Consider the following 18878-nt stretch of genomic DNA (forward strand, 5'->3'; position numbering starts at 1 on the left):
GGAGTCTCGCTCTGTCACCCAGGCTGGAGTGCAATAGTGATCTTGCCTTACTGCAACCTCTGCCTCCCGAGTTCAAGTGATTCTCCTGCCTCAGCCTCCTGAGTAGCTGGGATTACAGGCATCCGCCACCATACCTGGCTAATTTTTGTATTTTTAATAGAGACAGGGTTTCACTATGTTGGCCAGGCTGATCTCAAACTCCTGACCTTGTGATCCTTCTGCCTCAGCCTCCCAAAGTGCTGGGATTACAAGTGTGAGCCACTGTGCCTGGCCATTTTGGCTTCTTAATAATAGCTATTCTGACAGGTGTGAGATGGTACCACATCGTGGCTTTGATTTGCATTTCTCTACACTCACCTCTTGATGTTCCTTAGGCACAAAGCTCATTCCCATCCCAAAGTCTTGGCACTGATTCTGCCTGAAACTTCTACCCATTCCCTACTCTGGGCAACATAGTGAGACCTTGTCTCTACAAAAACAATTTTTAAATTAGACCTCCCCACCAAGTCTTTACCTGGCTGGCTCATCATTCAGGTCTCATTTTGTTGTCAGTCCCACAGAGGTACGTGAGCAAATAAGCCAGGGGAAAAGGTTTAAACTTGAGATTTCAGATGTAGTACGATTTCTGGTAATGACAGGGTGGTGAAGTAGAGGGAGAAGAAGGTCTTTGAAGATGAAGTCAAGAAAACTGAGCAGCCAGAGTGTTGAAATCATCCAGAATGATGACAGGGTTGTGAAGGAGAAGGCTGTGAGTCATTGAGTCAAGTCTTGATAAGTGAGGATGAGAAGGAGGGGATGGTATAGCTAGATGGTATGCACTCCAGGGGAGGAGAGATGGTCACAGGAAGAAATGGCAATAATGGCTAGGAGGCAGCAAGGAGAATAAAGAGGACATCAATGTCACCTTCTTACCTTGAGGTGGAGGTGAGAGAAAAAGAGCCTGTATGTGAGAAGCTGGCCAGAAAGTAGTGTGCTCAGAGGAGAGCCGGTCTTCAATTTAGGCAAGGAGGGTGACAGAGACTTTCAGAAAAGATACTAAGGACATAGAGGAATTTGCTGATCACAGAGGAGACTTGAGAGCCTAGTGAAAGAAGGGGAGGGAAGGGTGAGGACTCAGCCTTCAAGACATGAACTCCTGGCAATGACTGGGGTTTAAACAAGGTATAGGGGGATTAATTCTGCCACCTTTAGGGGTAAGGATGGGTGACCAGACCTGTTCTTATGGTCCAGGGAAGTTGCCCCAGGGTGTTGCAGCTTGGTATCCTTGATGCTGAAAGGTGTCTTCCTAAGGCTTCGTATGTTGAAAGAATTTGACTCATAAAGCTTTGTCATAACCACTGATATACATGAGAGAGGAGGTGGATCAAGGGCATAAGAGATGAGAAGCAGGTTTGAAAATACCAGAAGCTGAAATCTGTAGTGATACCAGTTGTATGGTTCTTTTCTCCAGTGGCTCTGCTTTCCTTCTGTAGGAGATGAAAAGGAGAATTCCAGGACTGATCCAAGGTTGTTGGCTTATATAGCTGGTATGGCAGAAGAATCTAGAACCAGACCAAGCATGGTGTCTGGCCATTTGTTTACTCACAATGTTCTGAAGCGCACAGCCCACACTGCTATGCTCTACACACCTCTTTGGATTCTCTGAGCTTCTGATTAACCACTTGTTCTTCTGAGGTGTTTGGCTTTGCCTTAGGGTTTTACAGTTCAATCTACTCAGCACAGCATCTGAAGCTTATCATGATTTCATCCTACTCTTTTTCCATCTGTACAAATGCATCCTTGGATGCTTCGGGTAACTACTCTTTTGGCTAGGCTTGACTCCAGGATCCTCCCCACCAGGAAGTACCTTCATTAGCCAATCTCTCAGATTTTTCTGGGCCTGAAAGGTAGGATTAGCCAATGGCGTTATGCAGGGCATGCACTGGACATGTCAGTCACTTCTCTGTAAGCAGAATTTAAGTATGTCAGAGAGTTTAAGGCAAACATTTTTTTGTTTTTTGTTTTTTTGAGATTGGATCTCCCTGTGTCGCCCAGGCTGGAGTGCAGTGGCACAATCTTGGCTCACTGCAACCTCCGCCCCCTGGTTCAAGCAATTCTCCTGCCTGGGCCTCCCAAGTAGCTAGGACTACAGACATGTGCCACCACTCCTCGCTAATTTTTGTATTTTTAGTAGAGACAGGGTTTCACTATGTTGGCCAGGCTGGTCTTGAACTCTTGACCTCAGGTGATCTGCCCACCTTGGCCTCCCAAAGTGCTAGGATTACAAGTGTGAGCCACTGTGCCCAGCCAAAGGCAAACCTTTTTTTAAAAAGATATTGGATACTCTTGTGAAGTGCTTTGGTTGCTTTATTCCATGTCAGTCTCCTCCAAACCCTATGAGGTAGACATTTATTATTATTATTTTATTATTTTTGAGATGGAGTTTCGCTCTTGTTACCCAGGCTGGAGTGCAATGGCGTGATCTCGGCTCACCGCAACCTCCGCCTCCTGGATTCAGGCAATTCTCCTGCCTCAGCCTCCTGAGTAGCTGGGATTACAGGCATGTGCCACCATGCCCAGCTGACTTTTTGTATTTTTAGTAGAGACAGGGTTTTACAGTGTTGACCACGATGGTCTTGATCTCTTGACCTTGTGATCCACCCTCCTCGGCCTCCCAAAGTGCTGGGATTACAGGCGTGAGCCACCGCGCCCGGCCGAGGTAGACATTATTATTCCCCCTCTACAAAAAAAATTTATGCTGAAAAGCTGAGTAACTTGCTAGAGATTATATACACAGCTAGGAAGTCACAGGATCACAGTCCAACGCAAGACATCTAACTTGAAAATCCATCTTTTCCACCATGGCCTACTGTCTTGCACATAGGAGAATCCTGCGAGCTAAGGCTGGAAGGATAGGTTGAGCCTTGCATCATGTGGACCTAAAGTGTTCTGCTAAATATTTTGGGTTCTTAAAGGTTTATGAGTAGAGAAAATATCTTCTTAGTGAGAGGTAATTAAAGGATTTTTATCCCATCATTGAGAGGGAAATTAGAAAGCAGATGGTACGAGCCTGGAAGATGGGTAGAAATTTGAAGAAATTCTGCTGATCAAAGCTTTCTTTTCCTCTTGAAGGCAGGTTTTGTCCAAACTTTGTATCCACGATTCCCTAAACAGCAGGCATCTGCTCTCGCTCTGGTGCTTTGTCTCACAAAGCCTAATTAGTAGGGTGAGTGAGCTTAACCCAGTTTCCTTAGCTCCTCAAAAACACACATTTCAATGAACACATTGAGGATGGAATAGCACAGGGGACAAACTTTTCATCCCACACTCTCCAAAGTTGTTATAAATTAACCAGAGGAGACAGGACTAGTAAGATGGCCATAATACAATAGTGTAAATAATGTAAGGGACAGGCAAACCCAAGCCTAACCAGAAGTTTTGTGTGATTGAAAGATGATTCAATAAGCTATTTATCCAGAAGAAGAACCAAGCCCAGGATCCTGGGAGCTTTCTGTGATCCAGTGGGTCAAGGATATGTTCAAAGAAGACAAAGTTACCCAGGAATGAGATAGTCAAGGTAGAAGGGTAGAGCTAAATGAAAGCATTGTGGTCAATATAAAGACAAGCTTAACCATTGTGAGAATCCCTCACAGGCAGCTATAGACTGATGATTATAAGGGAGAGCAGCATCGTTCTGTGCAGTTACAGGTGGGATCCCCTGGGGAAAAGTAAGGGGAAAGCACCATGAGCCTAAGACAAAACAGCTTATGGTGGTTGGTAGTGGATGAGGAACATGAGGGGTGGGCAGCAGCTAACATGCTGACAGCTACTCACTGATGGGAGCATCAAAAATATTTGCACATGGCCCGGGCATAGTGGTTCACGCCTGTAATCCCAGCACTTTGGGAGGCCAAAGTGGGTGGATCACTTGAGGTCAGGCGTTGGAGACCAGCCTGGCCAACATGGTGAAACCCTGTCCCTACTAAAAATACAAAAATCAGCTGGGTGTGATGGCACACACCTGTAGTCCCAGCTACTCAGAAGGCTGAGGCAGAATTGCTTGAACCTGTTGAAACCGGGAGGTGGAAGTTGCAGTGAGCTGAGATCACACCACCGTGCTCCAACCTGGGCAACAGGGCAAGACTCCATCTCAAAAAAAAATTATTTAAAAAACTACATATATGTATGCACATGGACCCCCACATAGTTTCTTTTGCTTAAGACCTACTCCAAGAATGTAGAGAAAACTGTCTACCTGGGATAGAGAAGCCAAGTGCAAATCTTTTAAGAAAAGAACAGTGGTGGCTCACACCTAATCCCAGGAGTTTGGGAGGTGGAAGCAGGTGGATCACCTGAAGTCAGGAGTTCACGACCAGCCTGGCCAACATGGTAAAACCCCATCTCTATTAAAAATGCAAAAATTAGCCAGGTATGGTGGCACATCCCTGTAATCCCACCTACTCAGGAGGCTGAGGCAAGAGAATCACTTGAACTCAGGAGGCTGAGGCAAGAGAATCACTTGAACCCAGGAGGTGGAGGTTGCCGTGAGCTGAGATCACGCCATTGCACTCTAGCCTGGGCAACAGACTCAGTCTCAAAAAAAAAAAAAAAAAAAAAAAAAAATGTTGTCACTCATCTGTTTCCTACCACAAAGGGCAATCTACGTCAAGAGTGAAAGATGGTCCCCCAATGCCAGCCAGGCAGATATTTTCCTGTAAAGGGACTTAAGACATTGTCAGTTACCTTGTGGAAAAGTACAAGTTCTCCCACAGATCATCCATTAAATAACTAATGGATCTCTAGAGAACTTCCTTTTTCCCACCACCTTCAAGCCTAATTGCAAGATCTTCATAGATCTATAGGATCATCTTTAGATTCTAAAAATAATTTAAATTGGCTATGTAAAATATATGCAATGCCGCATTTTTATATGAGGTACTATTGCAAAATCAAACAAAGAAGACAACTGCCAATCTCTAGTATAAGAAGTCAGGCATTTTTATTTTAGAATAGTATGAAATGCAAACATGGCTGGGCACAGGGACTCATGCCTGAAATCCCAACACTTTGGGAGGCCAAGGTAGGTGGGATCACTTGAGGCCAAAAGTTCAACACCAAGACCAGCCTGGGTAACATAGTGAGACCTCATTCTGCAATAAAATATAATAAAATTAGTTGGGCATGGTGGTGCACACCTGTACTCCCAGGTATTCAGGAGGCTCAGGTGGGAAAATTTCTTGAGCCTGAGAGGTCGAGGCTACAGTGAGTTGTGACTGTGCCACTGTACTCCAGCCTGAGAGACAGAGCTAGAATCTGTCTCCAAAAAAAAAGCCACAGAAATAAACAATGCAAACAAGCTACCAATAACTAAATTCCTCAAAGCCTTTGCTTTCCCTCCAGCATCTGAATGCATATAGAACCCACTTCAAGGAACAGGTGTGACACAGCATGTGTCAAGAGTAGACGGGCTCCCTTGTTGCTAGAAGATAAAGCCAATACGGGTACCTCTGTACCAAGAAGTACCTTATCTGTCCCAGCACAGAAGTGAGACAGCTAGAGGATGCTAGAGGAAGTCAGGCTAAATTTGCCCACACAGTTTAGTAAATATTTATTAACAGGAGATGATTTTCGTTGTGTTAACATGTACCGTTCTCATGATCTCATTTAAACTTAATGAGTCTTCAAGGTATTTTAATGCTATCCTATCTGCAGAAAAGATGGTCAGAAAACCTTTCTGGAGGGCTATTCGGCACAGCTGGTATCAAGAACTATAATCTACCTCCAGTAATTTAAGGAAATAAAAATGCAAAATATATGCATAAGACTTTTCATTGTAATATATGCAATTTAAAAAATACACAAAATGTTGAATATGGGAATGGCTTATTTAGTTAAGGTATACTCGATGAGGTATTATACAATATTAAAAATGACATTTTTGAATAATATCTAATGAGTGAAATGCTTAAGATATTATGAAAGTAAAATGTAGGCTATAAAATTATACATAGTATTACCCCAACTTTGAAAAGCATTTACCTATTTATCTACATGCACAGAAAAAAAAACTAGAAGCATGTCAATTGATTAACAAAGAGGAATTAAAATTTTTTCTCCTCTAGATTTTTATGATTTTCAAAGTTTCTTATGCTATGTGCAGAATAATTTCTTTGAAGAACCAGAAACTAAAGAGAACCAGCATCTGAAAGACCCATCATAAGGCAAACACTGAGCTAGAATTTTACCAATTATTTGGTCTCCATCGTGATCATGAGAGGTAGTCATCTCAAGTCCATTTTACAGATGAGGAACTAGGCTCCACAATTTCAGCAACTGCTCAGGGTGCCACAAATTCAAGCCTAGGCAGTGCCCATGTTTCCTGCTGCACTAAATGCCTCACCTGCTGTGGCTCCTAATAGGACCCTGGGAGACTTACAACAAAGGTCATTGACAAAACAGAGCTGTGTACAGCTTTCCCAGCAGCAGCTGCCTTCTAAACTTTCTCTCTCTCAAAGCAGAAAACTCTTTTAAATCCTGACAAGAAACAGAAACTTCTTCATTGCTAGGGCTCAAGGTTCCATCCCGAAGTTTTTTATCCACATGCCCAGCTCCACAAGTCTGCGCCCTCTTAGAGCCTATTCCCTCATAGCTGTGGCATCAATTATCCTGCTTACTAGTTTGGCATTTTGTCAGGTTATGAGCAGAAGGACAGGGCAGACTGCACACCCCCACCCCTTCCCGCCAGCTGGCTCCTTGGTCTCTTCCTTGGATACTAAAACAAACAGGCTATGTGCTCTGGCTCCCTACTCAATCCAAGGGGTGGGGGGAGCAACAAATATCCCAGCTATGTGAACAATTGGAGGAATATCTGATAACACATTTTATCTTTTGTAACTTTGTTTCAGCCAAATAGGGCCTCCAAGTCCAGCAATCCCATCATACCCATAGCCTTGACGTTCAGCTGGGTTCTAGGTACTGCCTTGGAGAGGGCTGACCAGCCCCCCAGCTGGCTCTGCTCCAGATGGGTCCCCAGTGATACTAACTGCACATCCTCATGAAGGACATGGAGGTAGAATTTTCACTACTGTTCCAAAGCCTCTTCATCTTTTCCTGTTCCCTCCCAGAGGCAGAGACAGGAAATTATTTGGATGGAGGTCACGGCAAGTCAGTGACATTCAGGATTGAGGCACGCAGCACCATAGTTCATAATTTTAAAAATAGAACTACCTAGGGATTTTGATCTGAGAAGAGGGAGAAGGGAACATGGAGAATGGCACATGACACCACAAAACAGCAACAGGAATAACTTGGTCCTTTTGATTCAGACTCTTTATCTCTTTCTGCACCCACATCCTCTTATGTGGGTGCAGAAAGAGATAAATGCATGTTCACAAAAGTCTGAGAAATATTGGGTTAAACAGATTAAGTTACTGTAGGTCTTCTAAAATGTGTTCATGCATACTCCAAAGACTTTATAACAAGAAGTATTTCTTAAATATAATCTATTATAAAACGAAGGATTCCGTAAGCACGAGGACCCCAGTGAACGAGTTTTCGGAAGTGCTACTCCAGGGTGGGCTCATAAGGGTCCTGTATAGATAGAAAAGCGGGTCCCCAAAACAAACTCTTTCCCACCAGCCATCAGTTACTATCTTCAAAACCGCAGTGTGGGCTCAGACAAGGTTGTCATTCTGTACTCTCCAGTCTGTACTTCAGCAAAGGTTTATGGTATTTTTCCACTTGCTGGTCAAAGTTCCTGGAAGAATACCCTGCCTGGAAAATATTCACTGGAGTCAGAAGGTATTTGAGGGCTAGACCCCTGAATTCGGTAGCTGGAAGAGGGGTGGACTTGCTGCTGTGGGACAGGGGAGAACCATGGCCCATCCAGGCACTCTGATTCCCTGTGGCTTCTGGACCTCTAACAGCTCCCATGGGTACCAAGGGGGGCCCTAAACCAGTGTCCTTCCTGGTTTCTAGAGAGATAAACTCCTTATCTGTAGACCCTAAGTGCACTGAAAATCCCAATGGGGCAGTCAACATAGTCACCCTCTTTTGGGACTCACAGAAAGGCACTGCCTCATTCCATGCTTTGCTGCAGAGGTCTGGGAACAACTGCTTCTTGATCTGCAAAGGATGGTGGGAGGGCTGCTTTTCAGGGTGTGCAGGCTGGGGAGAAAGTTTCTCTTTCTTGGCCTTCTTTGAGTCTCTGCCAGCTTGGGATTGCTCAGCACTTTTCTCAGGAGATTCAAATACAACACCCCGAGTTCTCTGCCTCTTTAGCCTCCTTTCTAACAGCCAGAGAAAGCTTGGTTTTCTAGAGGAAGAACTCATGTATTGCTGTACAGAGTCTGGAATTAGGGGCATGGAGACCGTGGGGCTCAGACTGTCCTGAAAGCCTCCACATGGCTGTCGACTGACGATGGGCACCACCTGGCAAGGCTTCAGTGCTGCGACAAAGGCACGAAGCTCAGAGTAGGAGGAATGGTCAGAGTAAGGGATGACGTGGATATCAGGGTGGGAGCTGCGGATTTTTCGGCTTGTGGGAAGGATAGCAATGGTAGGGTGGGTCTGGTTCCAATGCAGCATGTTGGAATGGCAGATCTCCATATGGTCCACGGCATGGATACGGCCAGCCTTCTCTTCCACTGTGAACACATCTGCCAGGCCCAGTAGCTGTACCAACTCCAGGCGCCGAGGACTCAATACCACCCAGGTCTGAAATTCCAGGGCCAGCTGCTCCAGCAGTGATTCCTTTCCTAGGCTGTAAAGTCCTAAATAATGTACCATGGATTGGGGAAAATAAGAGATGGAAGAAAATGAAGCTACTGGAAAATCCTAATAAATCAACAAAATGTTTAACAAAAGTAGATAAAATTCAGGGAGAAATCCAGGGAGAATATCAAGGAGGAGGTGGCATTTGAGCTAAGATATATGAAAGGGAATGACACAGAATCCACTCCTTCATTTAGTTCAACAAAAGAAAGCATCTAGCAAGTTTTAGGCACTATGAAAACTAATAAAGAAAGCTGTCAGCCCTCAAGAAGTACGATCTACAAGGAGACCCAGAAAAAACAGTTAAAAGCAACGTTAAAGATATGTGTAAAGGCTAGGTGCTGTGGCTCACACCTGTTATAACCCTACCATTTTAGGAGGCTGAGGTGGGAGGATTGCTTGAGCCCAGGAGTTTGAGACCAACCTGGGCAACCTGGCAAAACCCTGTCTTTACAAAAATAAACAAATGGACATGTTGGTGCCCGCCTACAGTTCCTGCTACATGGGAGGCTGAGGCAGGAGGATCACTTGAGTCTGGGAGGTCCAGGCTGCATTGAGCTGTGATTGTGCCATTGCCCTCCAGCCTGGGCAACAGAGTGAGACCTTGTCTCTTAAAAAAAAATGTATACAGTATTGTATCTACTAGGTGATAGAATTGGGGAAAGTTAAGCTAAATCTTAAAGAATGGGCAAGGTTAACCTGGCAAGGAAAAGGTAGAGAGGGTATAGTGGAAAACATTTTAAGAGGGGTCAGTTTGCTGTTACTAAAGAAGGAATTGGTAAGAAATAATACCAGAGGGGCAAGGAGGGCCATATGATAGAGGGTCTTATATGTACCACTAAAGAGCTCAGACTTCATTGTGTAAGTGAAGGGGAGCCACTGAGTGTGAAGCAGGAAAATGGCTAATTCTAATCATAAGAATAATATGCTCAGAGCAGGGCTTTAAAAAGAAAAATATGGTAATAATATTATTTGACTGCCAGGATGAGAAGCTGGAGTGGAAGTTCTAATTGAAGGGCCCGAATAATACTTACATAGAAAGAAATGGAGACATTAATTTGGGTAATAGTTATGGTAACAGATATGGGAGATGTTGTTTAATAGCTATTCTCAGACCTTTTCTGAAGAAGTTTGAAATCCACAACCAGATTGTGAATGCCTTAAAAAGAGGTATGTATTTTTTTATATCCACTTTATTCCTGATTATGGTTCAAAATCTCACTCCTTAGGCACAAATGTAGCTGCTTTTTCTTCTCTCTCGATATATTCCCACCTCCCATAGGTCCTTCCCTACCAGACTGTGAGCCCTGTCAGACACCATATTTTATTCATCTTTATATCCTCACTGCCTATTGGATACTTGGCACTTAGTTGGTAGAGGCTTATTGCATATTTGCAAAATTAATCAAGGCTTACTATAGCATCCTCCTAGCCAGTTTTGCTTCTTTGAGAAAATTCTGCATTAAAATATTAAGAATGGTTAGGACTGATATTTCTTTATAAGTAGTTACGCAATCCTGAGAGTAGAGGACATTTCTCAATCAATTTGGTAATCACCCTGGAAGGTATGCAAGTTTTTCAATGCCTTTGTTTAGTCTCCTTTTGAAACTCCTTTCAAAGTTGGGACACGTCCTTTTCAAATATTTATAATGGTGGCAAATCTTTGCCCTTTTGTAGACTTACAAATTTGGAAACAACCAAGAAAGTAATTTGGAACCAAATCTATTACATTTGTTTTATAAAACAAAAATTTTCATAATCTATTCCAAATGGCAACTCCAAGAAAGAGTCCTCAATAATGTTTTATACTATTTATAATCACTAGAACAAGCATACAGCTGTTTTTTTCAGTATACTTCATTTAAAGTACAACACTCACTTAAATATCTATGTTCCAATAAATTTTTTTTTCTTTTTTTGAGATGGAGTCTTGCTCTGTCACTAAGGCTGCAGTGCAGTGGTGCAATCTTGGCTCACTGCAACCTCTGCCTCCCTGGTTCAAGCAATTCTCCTGCCTTAGCCTCCCGAGTAGCTGTGACACAGGCATGTGCCACCATGCCAGGCTAATTTTTTGTATTTTTAGCAGAGACAGGGTTTCACATGTTAGCCTGGATGGTCTCGATCTCCCGACCTTGTGATTCCCCCACCTCCGCCTCCCAAAGTGCTGGGATTACAGGTGTGAGCCACTGCACCCAGCCTGTTCTGATAAATTTCATTCACTCATATTGAATGCTTTTGTATGAGGCATTCATGTAGGTATTTGGGATATATCATAAAACAAAGAGCCTACTATAGTGGAATTTACATTCTAGCCGGGGGAGTCAGACAATAAAAAGTACAATAAATACATAAATTATAGAATATACTGCAAGGTGATGAGTGCATATTGTCCCTCTTCTACTTAAAATTCTTCAGTAGCTCTTGGTTGGGTTTAGGATCAAGTCCAAAATGGCTTAACAGCACTCCAGCCTCTCCTGCCTTTTTAGCCTCCTTGCCCACTGTAAGCCTGTTCTACTGGCTGCTGCTTCTCTGTTCCACAAACACCCAAAGTCTCTTCCCACTTCTAGTGATGCTCTTAAGGAGTTTATGCTTGCGTGTGTGCACACGTGCACATGCATGTGCCACAGGAAGTGAGTGAAAGGCAACAAATAAGCAATAGCATATTTAAAAAGCATAGAGTATACTGGGAGGTTATGACTGCTATAATAATGAAAAAAATGAACTGGTATAGGTGATCAGGAGTTGGGAATGGGGATGGTGGGCAGGTTGCAGTTTTACTTATTTTATTCATTCATTCATTCATTCATTCATTTATTGAGACGGGGTCTTGCTCTGTCATCCAGGCAGTATTTATTTATTTATTTATTTAGAGATAGGGTCTTTCTGTGTCATCCAGGCAGATGTATGTATGTATGTATTTGTTGAGATGGGGTCTTGCTCTGCAATCCAGGCTGCAGTGCAATGGCATTTACATCGCTTACTGCAACCTTGACCTCCTACTGGACCCAAGTAATCCTCCTATCTCAGCCTCCTATGCAGCTGGGACCACAGGCATGCAACACCATTCCCAGCTAATTTTTAAATTTTTGGTAGAGACAGGGTCTTGCCATGTTGCCCAAGCTGGTCTCAAATTCCTGGGGTCAAGCGACCCTCCTACCTTAGCCTCCCAAAGTGCTGGGATTATAAGCATAGGTCACCACACCTGGCCAGGTTGCAATTTTATTTTATTTTATTTTATTAATTTATTTATTTTTGAGATGGAGTCTAGCTCTGTCACCAGGTTGGAGTGCAGTGGTGCAATCTAAGCTCACTGCAACCTCTGTCTCCTGGATTCAAGCAATTCACCTGCCTCAGCCTCCCAAGTAGCCACCATACCACCATGCCCAGCTAATTTTTGTATTTTTAGTAGAGACAGGGTTTCACTATGTTGGCCAGGAGGGTCTTGATCTCTTCACCTCATGATCCAACCACCTCGGCCTCCCAAAGTGCTGGGATTACAGGTGTGAGCCACCACACCCAGCCAGGTTGCAATTTTAAATAAGGTGGTCAGTGTAGGACAAAGTGAGAACTGCACAAAGATCTGAAAGATGCGAGAACCCTCAAAGAACCCAGTTCACTACCTACAGGTGACAGAAAACTGAAAGGAAACAACTCACCAATCTTTATGTTATGTTGTGGGTGCTTTCGAATGAGCTGGACAATCTGGTGGGCAGCTTCTTGTCGGGAAGGAAGAACCAGGGCTGGGTTGCAATTGGTGTTGTCTAGGTATAAAGTATGGATCTGTTTCCCCAGTGTCAGAGCTGGCTCCTTTAGCATGGATGGTGTATATCGAAAATCACCTGGAAGAGTATGTATACGAGGGCAGAAGGTCAGAGACAAAAGAAGACAAGCCTTTCCTGCCTCCAACAATAGATGGGTGTTTGCTTACAAGTCTTTGAAAAAACTATTATGTACCCTGGTACCCTGGCACCGAACTATGCCGTATAGCTGCATGGTTTTCTCTGTGGAAATGTCTCCATCCTACTTCTATTTTTCAATTACTCTTCACAAGGTTTGGACTCTTAAAGAGTGGGAAATCAGCTGGGCACAGTGGTTCATACCTGTAATCCCAGCACTTTGGGAGGCCAAAGCAGGTGGATCACCTGAGGTCAGAAGTTTGAGACCAGCCTGGCCAACATGGTGAAACCCCATCTCTACTAAAAATACAAAAAATTATCTGGGTGTTGTGGTGGGTGCCTATAATCTTAGCTACCTGGGAGGCTGAGGCAGGAGAATTGCTTCAACTCGGGAAGCCGAGGTTGTAGTTAGCCTTGATGACACTACTGCACTCCAGCCTGGGTGACAAGAGCAAAACTCTGTCTCAAAAAAAAAAAAAAAAAAAAGAGTAGGAAATCAGTTGAGATGGGGTCACTATGCTCATATGTGATGAAGCTGGAAGGACTCCAGCGCCTCCAAACTTCTATTTAATTAAGGCTGCTCAAGAAAAGTCTGCCAGGTGGTGCTGACTTACGCTGATAATCCCAGCTACTGGGGAGGCTGAAGCGGGAGGATCACTTGAGGTCAAGAGTTTGAGACCAACCTAAGCAATATTTCAAGGCCGCAGTCTATACATTTAAAAAAAAGAAAGAAAAAGAAAAGTAACATCTAGTCTGGAGAAGTCGCTGGGATTCCTTGAGAGGCCCACCTGTATAGAGGATGGTTCCAAAATATCCTTCAAAGAGAAACATGACTGAACCAGGACAGTGATTGGCATCGATGAGGGTTACTGTCATGGTCTCTCGTCCAATTTCATCTAGGGGCAATACATGGCTCTCACCAACCTCCAGGGCTTGGATCCATTGCTTAGATACCTGAGGAAACAGTCAGTCATCTCAGTGACCATGGACTCTCCTCCCTGTTACCTTCTTGGGTCAGGGACTATCCCTAACATGAATGGAGGAAAGCTGACCAAATCCTGAGCCAGTCAGGAGCAGAAGCTGTAATGGGGATTCCCAAGCAATCTGCCCTTCCTCCTTCCATTCCCCATCCCACCCTTTGTATAACTTAATTAAGAGTTCAGCAAACAGTCTAGTCAGCAATTCTCAAACTTATTCCTGATCTTAATCTCTTGGAGACTTTAGGGTGGGGTGGGGAGAGAGCTAGAGAACCACCTAGCACACTAAGCGGATTCTTATGATGAGGCAAATTTAGGCCAGGGGCGGTGGCTGACGCCTGTAATCCCAGCACTTTGGGAGGCCCAGATGGGCGGATCACTTGAGGTCAGGAGTTCGAGACCAACCTGGCCAACACAGTGAAACCCCATCTCTACTGAAAATACAAAAAAATTAGCCGGGTGTGGTGGCCGGTGCCCTGTAATCCCAGCTTCTCAGGAGTTTGAGATAGGAGAAGCGCTTGAACCCGGGAGGCAGAGGTTGTGGTGAGCCGAGATCGCGCCACTGCACTCCAGCCTGGGTGACAAGAGCAAAACTCAATCTCAAAAAAAAAAAAAAAAAAAAAAAAAAGATGAGGCAAGTTTAGGAAACATTGGCCTAGCTTATAGATAAAGATAGGAATAGCTTCCTTGGCTGGACTAAAATATCTCAAGTCGGTCACTTGGAAATCACCTTCCTATTCTGGGTTAAAGATGCATTTCTGGTCCTGCTGAGCAGTCTATGAAAAAAAAATGCATTTCTGGGTTCAAACAATTTCCGCATTTGTAAAGAGTCGTCGTGGACCCCATTCTACAACTCCAAGACTGACAGGTCAAAGTCCCAACCCAGATGCCTGGATCAGCTCTCGGAGGCCGACTCCAGCCCCATACCTGTAGGTGACGATGCAAGAGGTGGGCTGTAATTGGGGAGCAGTAGAGGGGCCGGGCCCAGGTGCTAGACAGGCCCACGGTGTGGTCCGAGTGCATGTGAGACAAGAAGAAGAGCCGTGCGGTGCCAGCCCGGCGCAGGCTCCAGAAGTCCACTGCGATGGGCGTATGGGGGATCAAGACCCCATTCATGGTGGCAGGGTTGGAGTCACCAGTGGGATGTTCTCCATGGGGGCAGGGCTCCTGCGTGAGGCTTCCACAACGGCGCCCCGATAAAAGTCATGCTGGGACAAGAACAGGGCCAGAGACCCTAAGGGAAAGAGCCCAGTAGAGGAAAAAGTTACTTGAGTGGTTAGAAAAAGGAAGTGACCGTGCCCGCGGGAGCCCAAATAGCGGAGGGCGCTCGGCACTCCCACCCGCGCGCGGGAGTGGAGGCCGGGTAGGGCACTCAAAGCGCGCGCTGCTGGGAGGAGACAGGCCGAAGTAGCCGATTTCCGATTGCCCGCCGCAGCTCCACCAGACGTAGCCGAGCGGCTGCGCCGGGAGGGTGAGAGGTTGGGGGAAGGGCATCCTAAGGTCGCAGTCCAGACTAGGCTTAGCGCTCGCTCTCTGGGAGACCGGCAGGGCTGCTCTAGTCTCTTGACAAGGGGGCGGAACTTCCGTAGAAAACAAGATTGGGCCTATCAGCGATGAGAACGGCGCGGAGGCGCAGGAAAGGCTGGAACTAGAGAGGGCGGGGCCTGCGGTCAGTCGGCCGCGGCGCTGGAAATCCCGCGGAGGGCCTACTGGTAAACTGGGGCGATCTGTGGGCGGGGCGAACGGCCTGCCCGGCGAGGGTAGGGCCTAAAGAGCTCAGGGCGGGGCTCGCGGGGTCGCGGAGGGCGTGGCAGTGTGTCAGAGCCAGCGTGCGGCCCTACGGAAGCCAAGCCCGGGGCGAAATCTCGCCTTTGTCTTTCCACTGACCCATATATCCTTTACTCAGGCTCCCACATCAGGACGAGGAGGAGCCCGCGAGTTACCGTGGGAGCTCTGGGAGCTGCCTTGTGACTATTAGGAAGATGCCGTACCTCGGCTCCGAGGACGTGGTGAAGGAGCTGAAGAAGGCTCTGTGTAATCCTCACATTCAGGCTGATAGGCTGCGCTACCGGAATGTCATCCAGCGAGTGATTAGGTATCACCCAACTCCCTTCGCGTGCTAACTGCCCCCCTTGCCATCCCCATCAGGGCTCCCTAGCCCCGGTCTCTCTCAAAGGGTAAATTAGCTTTCACACTTGGCAGTTACGTGATTCGGTCTTCGTCCTGCTGCTTTGGAGTACCATCTTAGTCTCCCCTCTGCAGCGTCTTTTACTCAGCTTCTTCTTTTACTCAGTTTCCTCCGTTTCAAGGGCTTGAACAATAATTACTGCTGACTCCTGGATCTATAATATAGCTAGTACAGACTTCCTTTTTTAGCTTCAGACCCACGTATCCCACTGCCTGCTTGGCATTTTCATCTGAATGGTTTATCAGAGGCATGTCCGAAATAGCACGGACATCCTTCCGTCTTCCTCAAGCCTGTTCTTCGGCTTATGTTTGCGTTGATGAATGCCACCAGCAGCCGACTAAGCATGGGAGCCAACCTTGGGGTCACCTGATCCCTGATTTCTGAAGTCAGATAGTTCTAATTCATAATTCTAAGTATCTGTCTTCTCTTGTTTATTGGCATTGTTGTTCTGGTCCAGGCCTTCATCACCAAAGCAATTGCACCAGCTTACTAGTAGGCCCCCTTGCCTCGTTGGAGACAGAATCTTAACACATAACTCTTGCCTACAGCTATGGTTCACAAACTTTACTATGCACAAAAGCCCCTGGGGTGCTTTATTTCATCCTGTCCAGGGATTGATTCTGATTTCAGTAGGGTGGAAGGGAACCCAGGAATCTGTATTTTTCATAAACATCTCAGCTGATTCCAGTAGGAAACCAGTTTGAGAAAGAAAAAGTCCAAACTTATCCTTGCACCCAAGGAACAAGCTGTCAATCCAACTACCTGCAGACTCTCAAAAGAATGTGTGCCGGTCCTACTTATGTCTACATACCTCATAGGATGTATCATCACCTTTTTATTACATCTACCTGTGAGCTCCTGCTCATTCAGCTAAAGTATTACTTCCTTTGTGAAGAAACATTTTCTGAATTCATGCCAGTGTCAGACCTCTGAATCTCCTCTGTACCTTGGACAATACTTTTGTTTAAATACTTATCTACTGGCCGGGCGCTGTGGCTCACGCCTGTAATCCCAACACTTTGGGAGGCCAAGGTGGGTGGATCACGAGGTCAGGAGTCCAAGACCAGCCTGGCCAACGTTATGAAACCCCATCTCTACTACAAAAACAAAAATTAGCCAGGCGTGGTGGCAGGCATCTGTAGTCCCAGCTACTCGGGAGACTGAGGCAGGAGAATCACTTGAACCCTGGAGGCAGAGGCTGCACTGAGCCAAGGTTGCGCCACTACACTCCAGCCTGGGCAACAGAGCAAGACTCCTCAAAAAAATAAACAAAAATAAACAATAAAAAATACTTATCTATCATACTCTAATGAATGGCATTCTTACCTGACTCATTAATAGATTTGAAGTTCTCAGAGGTCTGAGACCACACCTTCTTCAAGATTATGTCCCCAGAGCATATCCCTGGATATTACATCCAGGAATGTAAAAGTTGAATTTCACCAAAGTGTACTAGGGATTCAATAAGTGTTTGTTGAGTGAATAGAAGAATAATGTTTATTGCAGGCCTATGCTATGAAGTATTGTCTGATATAATAGACAAGGTAATCCTGGCTGCTACCCTCTAAGAGATCACAATCTCGTTGGGTAACCAGGAGATATATAGGTAAAACTCCCTCCATTGTAAGTTGGGGATTTTGTATTTTACTTCTTTCTAACTCGTGTATTGGTTTCAGGTACATGACTCAGGGCTTGGACATGTCTGGTGTTTTTATGGAAATGGTGAAGGCCAGTGCCACTGTAGATATTGTCCAGAAGAAGTTGGTTTATCTGTACATGTGCACATATGCTCCCCTAAAACCAGATCTAGCTCTCCTGGCCATCAATACACTGTGCAAAGATTGCTCAGACCCCAATCCAATGGTGCGAGGGCTGGCGTTACGGAGCATGTGTAGCCTCAGGTGAGTACCCTCTTCCGTGTATGGTCCTCAATGGCTGCCTCAGCAGGGCATATTTTTAAAGAGGACAATTTATTTGAGCTCCTTAATACTGGGGAAAACACTGTTGTATGCTGAACTCAGATTTTCAGCAGTTGCTTTGGCTTGATAAACTGTATCATACAATTTTATTAGAGGGAGTTTTTCATTCTTACCCTCAGTACAATGTCCTCAGTTTTGGTTAATATTTCTAAACAATTATATGTGTATCTTTTTTGCTGCCTGTGCAGCATTATTCAAAATGAAAAGTCAAATTAGAAAAAAAAAAAAAAGAAAAGTCAAATTAGGCTGGGCGTAGTGGCTTATGCCCGTAGTCTCAGCACTTTGGGAGACTCAGGCAGGAAGATTTCTTGAGCCCAGGAATTCGAGACCAGCCTGGACAAGATGGTGAGACCCTGTATCTACAAAAAATTTAAAAATTAAATGGGCATGGTGACACACACCTGTAGTCTCAGCTACTTGGAAGGCTTAGGCAGGAGGATGGCTTGAGCCCAGGAATTCGGTACAGCAGTGAGCTATGATCAGGCCACTATACTGCAACCTGGCTGACAAAGTGAGACCCCCATCTCTAAGAAAAACAAGAAAAAAACTGAAAAGTCAAATTATGGCTTTTTAAACTCGATAGAGGCTGTCTGCAATTCTTCATGATCTCATAGAGGCAGCATCTACTAAACCCTCTGTTAAGTGAACAGGGGCTGATATATGTCAAAATTAGTATTTCAGGATCTGGCTAACTCTAGAATGTGTTGCCTAGGATGCCTGGTGTGCAGGAGTATATACAACAGCCGATTCTCAATGGTCTGCGTGATAAGGCTTCATATGTCAGGAGAGTGGCAGTCCTTGGATGTGCCAAGATGCATAATCTCCATGGAGACTCTGAAGTGGGTAAGTTCCGTGTGATCCATCATGGTCAATGTGCCTCTCTTATGTATAACTTTATTAAAGATTATGTGGCTTTGGTTGAAAATAATAATGTGGCCCTAGTTCTGTACATATCTCTTTAGTATGATGCAGGGCTTGGTATCTTCTGGAGATGAGAAGTCCTTTCTCTCAGGCTCCAGTGAGATCCTTTGCATTAGCTGCTTAGAACAGTCTGGACATGGCAGTTTTTTTGCCTTGCACTTTAGTA

At 45.1% G+C, this 18878-nt stretch overlaps 2 protein-coding genes across 11 annotated transcripts in view; one reads left to right on the forward strand and one right to left on the reverse strand.

Moving 5' to 3' along the window:
* Positions 1-18878, forward strand: part of AP4B1 (adaptor related protein complex 4 subunit beta 1) — a 32224-nt gene that overhangs the window by 7204 nt on the left and 6142 nt on the right. For 3 of the 9 annotated variants that reach the window (XM_017524252.2, XM_017524251.2, XM_017524253.2), the window contains exons 3-5: positions 15531-15719; positions 17489-17713; positions 18504-18634. In XM_017524252.2, coding sequence (XP_017379741.1) covers positions 15531-15719; positions 17489-17713; positions 18504-18634 — 545 coding nt within the window. The other 6 variants (XM_017524257.2, XM_017524256.2, XM_017524254.2 and 3 more) reach the window with 6 other exon arrangements.
* On the reverse strand, positions 5795-15704 carry DCLRE1B (DNA cross-link repair 1B). Of its 2 annotated transcripts, XM_017524259.2 has the most exons (5): positions 15616-15704; positions 14552-14858; positions 13436-13601; positions 12408-12590; positions 5795-8750 (listed from the first exon to the last, which is right to left on the reverse strand). In XM_017524259.2, exons 2-5 carry the CDS (start codon positions 14738-14740, stop codon positions 7666-7668), a joined length of 1623 nt encoding a protein of 540 aa, XP_017379748.1. In that variant the 5' UTR covers positions 14741-14858; positions 15616-15704; the 3' UTR covers positions 5795-7665. The 2 variants fall into 2 exon arrangements, with proteins under 2 accessions (XP_017379748.1, XP_037592947.1); XM_037737019.1 differs by lacking the exon at positions 13436-13601 and having other exon boundaries at positions 5805-8750.

This window comes from Cebus imitator, unplaced genomic scaffold (assembly GCF_001604975.1).
Source record: "Cebus imitator isolate Cc_AM_T3 unplaced genomic scaffold, Cebus_imitator-1.0 Scaffold32, whole genome shotgun sequence".
In the NCBI taxonomy this organism is placed as follows: domain Eukaryota; kingdom Metazoa; phylum Chordata; class Mammalia; order Primates; family Cebidae; genus Cebus; species Cebus imitator.